Source organism: Salmo salar, chromosome 23 (genome assembly GCF_965601325.2).
Source record: "Salmo salar chromosome 23, fSalSal1, whole genome shotgun sequence".
Classification (NCBI taxonomy): domain Eukaryota; kingdom Metazoa; phylum Chordata; class Actinopteri; order Salmoniformes; family Salmonidae; genus Salmo; species Salmo salar.
In genome coordinates this window covers 9,195,350-9,201,349 of record NC_138313.1, presented here as the reverse complement: position 1 = coordinate 9,201,349, position 6,000 = coordinate 9,195,350, and the positions used below count along the sequence as shown (strand labels likewise).

Genomic DNA, 6,000 nt, shown 5'->3' with positions numbered 1-6,000 from the left:
TATGTAGTGAGGGCCAGCCAACGAGAGCATACAGGTCGCAGTGGTGGGTAGTATATGGGGCTTTGGTGATAAAACGGATGGCACTGGGATAGACTGCATCCAGTTTGCTGAGTAGAGTATTGGAAGCTATTTTGTAGCTGACATCGCCAAAGTCGAGGATCGGTAGGATAGTCAGTTTTACTAGGGTAAGTTTAGCGGCGTGAGTGAAGGAGGCTTTGTTGCAAAATAGGAAGCCGATTCAAGATTCAATTTTGGATTGGAGATGCTTAATATGAGTCTGGAAGGAGAGTTTACAGTCTAGCCAGACACCTAGGTATTTGTAGTTGTCCACATATTCTAAGTCAAAACCATCCAGAGTAGTGATGCTGGACGGGCAGGCAGGTGCGGGCAGTGATCGGTTGAAGAGCATGCATTTAGTTTTACTTGCATTTAAGAGCAGTTGGAGGCTGAGTGTTGGAGTGAGATTTGAAAAAACTATTTGAAAATTGAATTTTATTCAACAGCAAATACGTGCCAAATTGCATTTTGAAACTTGTGTTAGGCTAATGAAGTGTTTGGTGTCATACAAAAACAGTCTGTCTGACTTGTGGCAGGGTGTGTTCGTGTGCGCCTGCTTTATGATCTTTACGGTTGCTATTCCAGACTCATTTTTTTCCTTGGGAGGAAGCAGCGGAAAGTCTGGGAACCCAAGCACATCAGCGTCTACAGTCATGGCTGAGCGCCGCGCATTCGCCCAAAAAATCAGCAGGTAAGGGCGTTACTTCCAATTTTAACACTGATAGAACTGAGTCCCTCGTTCAAGCTACGCTGTTTTCAATATTTAAAAAAACTCTCGTCCTCTGCCCTCCGTTTCAAGGCAAAGCCATCCCCAAATAAGGCCCTGCCAGCTAGCTAGTTATCGTTAGCCATATCAAAGATGCCCCAGTGCCAGTCATAGACCCGCCATATAGTACAGCGCTGCCTGTTTCTCAATGTTATTTTTGTGTATCGTGCCGTTGCATGCATACGGGGTTGACATTTAGCTACGTTTGACATCTATCAAACCCAACCACTATCTGTCTTTACAAGGATTTTGGTACGCATTTAGTTGGCCTGACTAGAAAATCCGTTGTAGACAGTTGCGGTAACTTGTTGGCTACGGCTGGGTAGCACTGACACATCGACGAGAGAAAGCAACACAGTAGCTATGATGCCAGTTGAGCGGCGACTAATGTTGGCGAAATCTACTGTAGGTGCTGATTTCAGTTCCCAAAGAATAGCCCGCAATTACGCAGAACAATGACTTGTGTAATTGCGGGCTATTCTTTGGGTGCTGAAATCAGTAGTTTATGATAAATAATTGTTTGTTTTATGTGATGGAGCTCCAGTTTGCCTAAACTGAGTCGCCGCCCTCAAACCTAAATCGTGGAGTTGAGTTTAATCGGCTATACGGTGATGTTAACTAACATTGTCATGGACAGTGGTAGTTTACCAGCAAAAGACCTAACATTCAAAGTTATGTCAACCACAGTTAAAGGTAATGCATTCAGATCTAATGCGTCTATTGAAACGAACAAAACCAGAAGCGATGTGTCAATTTCAGGTGCTTGCTGTTCATGCCAGTGGAATTAAAGCTGGATGTAAAACAATGCATTGCATTGTTGTGAAGAAATTGCTCATATGTGACTCGCCACCTGGATTCGGTCTTATGTAGCAACAATTGAAATATATATATACATTGGTTAAAAGTAGACTCAGAGCTGCAAAATGGTATATCATTTTTGAGGAACAATGGGAAAGTAATTCTGCTTTGAAAGTTGATGAACTTGTGAACTCACTTTTGAGAAAAGGGCCTTTGAATGTTTTGGTACCTACTTGAGAGCTCTCCTTTGTCTACACCCATTTAGCATAGTTCACACCCTCTTAGGCCAGCCCCTCCCATGTCTTTAAGGATTCACATGTGAGGTCATGCGCTAAACAGTGAGTAGAGTAGTAAAGATTAAGACTAAAAGTGGTAGTAGCCTACAATAAGGAAAAATTCCAGCTAAACAGAAAGTGTCCAGATGTAAAGATACCTTATTAGAAAATTACTGAAGTAAAACTGTCACCCAGTAAAAAAGTATGTGGTTTTAAAAATACTTAAGTATGTAATTAAGTATCAAAAGTAAAAGTATAAATCATTTCAAATTCCTTAACCTCTTACATCTAGACGTTCCGCTAGCGGAACACCTGCTCCATTATCCAATGATGGGCGTGGCGCGAAATACAAACTCCTCTAAAATACAAAAACTTCCATTTTTCAAACATATGACTATTTCACAGCATTTTAAAGGTAAGGCTCTCCTTTAACTAACCACACTGTCCGATTTCAAAAAGGCTTTACAACGAAAGCAAAACATTAGATTATGTCAGCAGAGTACCAAGCCAGAAATAATCAGACACCCATTTTTCAAGCTAGCATATAATGTCACAAAAACCTAGAAGACAGCTAAATGCAACACTAACCTTTGATGATCTTCATCAGATGACAACCCTAGGACATTATGTTATACAATACATGCATGTTTTGTTCAATCAAGTTCATATTTATATCAAAAACCAGCTTTTTACATTAGCATGTGACGTTCAGAACTAGCATACCCCCCGGGAATTCGCTAACATTTTACTAAATTACTCACGATAAACGTTCACAAAAAGCATAATTATTTTAAGAATTATAGATACAGACCTCCTCTATGCACTCGATATGTCCGATTTTAAAATAGCTTTTTGGTGAAAGCACATTTTGCAATATTCTAAGTACATAGCCCAGGCATCACGGGCTAGCTATTTAGACACCCGGCAAGTTTAGCACTCACCAATATCAGCTTTACTATTATAAAAGTTTCATTACCTTTTGTTGTCTTCGTCAGAATGCACTCCCAGGACTGCTACTTCAATAACAAATGTTGGTTTGGTCCAAAATAATCCATCGTTATATCCGAATAGCGGCGTTTTGTTCGTGCGTCCCAGACACTATCTGAAATGGTAAATCAGGGTCGTGCGCATGGCGCAATTCGTGACAAAAAAATCTAAATATTCCATTACCGTACTTCGAAGCATGTCAACCGCTGTTTAAAATCCATTTTTATGCCATTTTTCTCGTAAAAAAGCGATAATATTCCGACCAGGAATCTCCTTTTAGCTAAACTGAGGAAAGTAAACAAAGCTTTCGGTCGACGCGGGCACGAGCCTGAGTCTCACAGTACTGTAACCAGCCACTACCCAAACGCGCTACTTTGTTTCAGCCAGAGCCTGCAAAGCCACGATTCAGCTTTTTACCGCCTTCTGAGACCCTATGGCAGCCGTAGGAAGTGTCACGGGACAGCTAAGATCCTCACTCTTCAATAAACAGAGACAAGAAGAACGACACCTTGTCAGACAGGCCACTTCCTGCCTGAAACCTTGTCAGGTTTTTGCCTGCCAAATGAGTTCTGGTATACTCACAGACACCATTCAAACAGTTTTAGAAACTTTGGAGTGTTTTCTATCCATATGTAATAAGTATATGCATATTCTAGTTACTGGGTAGGAGTGGTAACCAGATTAAATCGGGTATGTTTTTTATCCAGCTGTGAAAATACTGCCCCCTAGCCATAACAGGTTAAACCAGACGGCCCTATTTTTTAAAATTATTGACAGATAGCCAGGGGCACACTCCAACACTCAGACATAATTTACAAACGAAGCATTTGTGTTTAGTGAGTCTGTGTGGTATGTCACAATCATGTTACGACCACACATGTCAATATTAATTTTATATATCAATATTTTACTAAGTCTTGCTAAGTGGATGGGTCTCTACAGAAGGTGTAAACGGTACAGCCAAAGGTTACTTGCATAGTAGCAATATCAGAAATAGATGGTGTCAATATAAATAAAATATACAGTATGTTCACCAACAATATCAATAACGATAGTTATAGACGAGGTAGTTGTATGCATACAATCAGGGGTAAAGTGGCTGAGCAGCAGGAAAAAATATAATAGTAGCAGCAACGTATGGCATGTGTGTGTTAGGTGAGAGTCATTTGAGTAGAGGCACTGCAGATGGTGCTGATGACGGGTCCGTCCGAACCACGCATGAGCAAGGGAATCTACAGTTGAAGTCGGAAGTTTACATACACTTAGGTTGGAGTCATTAAAACTCGTTTTTCAACCACTCAACAAATTTCTTGTTAACAAGCTATAGTTTTGGCAAGTCGGTTAGGACATCTACTTTGTGCATGACACAAGTAATTTTTTCAACAATTGTTTACTGACAAGTTATTTCACTTATAATTCACTGTATCACAATTCCAGTGGGTCAGAAGTTTACGTTCACTGAGTTGACTGTGCCATTAAACAGCTTGGAAAATTCCAGAAAATGATGTCATGACTTTAAATGCTTCTGATAGGCTAATTGACATAATTTGAGTCAATGTAGGTGTACCTGTGGATGAATTTCAAGGCCTACCTTGAAATCAGCCAAGACCTCAGGAAAAAAAATTGTAGACCTCCACAAGTCTGGTTCATCCTTGGGAACAATTTCCAAACGCCTGAAGGTACCACATTCATCTGTACAAACAATAGTACGCAGGTATAAACACCATGGGACCACGCAGCTGTCATGCATCTCAGGAAGGTGATGCGTTCTGTATCCTAGAGATGAACGTACTTTAGTGCGGAAAAGTGCAAATCAAAACCAGAACAGCAAAGGACCTTGTGAAGATGCTGGATGAAACAGGTACAAAAGTATTTGTATCCACAGTAAAACGAGTCCTATATCGACATAACCTGAAAGGCTGCTCAGCAAGGAAGAAGCCACTGCTACAAAACCGCCATAAAAAAGCCAGACTACGGTTTGCAACTACACATGGGGACAAAGATCGTGCTTTTTGGAGAAATGTCCTCTGGTCTGATGAAACAAAAATAGAACTGTTTGGCCATAATGACCATCGTTATGTTTGGAGGAAAAAGGGGGAGGCTTGCAAGCTGAAGAATACCATCCCAACCGTGAAGCACGGGGGTGGCAGCATCATGTTGTGGGGGTGCTTTGCTGCAGGAGGGACTGGTGCACTTCACAAAATAGATGGCATCATGAGAGAGGAAAATTATGTGGATATATTGAAGCAACATCTCAAGACATCAGTCAGGACGTTAAAGCTTGGTTGCAAATGGGTCTTCCAAATGGACAATGATCCCAAGCATACTTCCAGAGTTGTGGCAAAATGGCTTAAGGACAACAAAGTCAAGGTATTGGAGTGGCCATCACAAAGCCCTGACCTCAATCCTATAGAAAATGTGTGGGCAGAACTGATTAAGCGTGTGCGAGCAAGGAGGCCTACAAACCTGACTCCCTTACACCAGCTCTGTCAGGAGGAATGGGCCAAAATTCACCCAACTTATTCTGGGAAGCTTGTGGAAGGCTACCCAAAACGTTTGACCCAAGTTAAACAATTTAAAGGCAATGCTACCAAATACTAATTGAGTGTATGTAAACTTCTGACCCACTGGGAATGTGATGAAATAAATAAAAGCTGAAATAAATCATTCTCTCTACTATTATTCTGACATTTCACAATCTAAAATAAAGTGGTGATCCTAACTGACCTAAGACAGGGAATTTTTACTTGGAATAAATGTCAGGAAATGTGAAACTGAGTTTAAATGTATTTGGCTAAGGTGTATGTGAACTTCCAACTTTAACTGTATATAATGTAGGTAGATGACATAATCACTGAGGCGAAGGTTCACCTTCTAACAGGACAACAACCTTAAGCACACAGCCAAGACATCGCAGGATTGGCTTCGGAACAAGTCTCTGAATGTCCTTGATTTGCCCGGACTTGAACCCGATCGAACATCTCTGGAGAAACTAGAAAATCGCTATGCAGCGACGCTCCCCATCCAACCTGACAGCTTGAGACGATCTGCAGAGAAGAATGGGAGAAAATGCCCAAATGCAGGTGTGCCAAGCTTGTAGCAACATACCCAAGAAGA

The 6,000-nt window shown here is 41.1% G+C and overlaps 1 protein-coding gene across 11 annotated transcripts in view; it reads left to right on the top strand.

Annotated features, from left to right (window-relative positions):
- The first annotated feature begins 653 nt into the window (after positions 1-653).
- Positions 654-6,000, top strand: part of LOC106584026 (dedicator of cytokinesis protein 7) — a 105,927-nt gene continuing 100,580 nt past the window's right edge. For all 11 annotated transcript variants that reach the window (XM_014168813.3, XM_014168812.3, XM_082967904.1 and 8 more), the window contains exon 1: positions 654-748. In XM_014168813.3, coding sequence (XP_014024288.3) covers positions 711-748 — 38 coding nt within the window. In that variant the 5' untranslated portion in view covers positions 654-710. The remainder of the gene's footprint in view (positions 749-6,000) is intronic.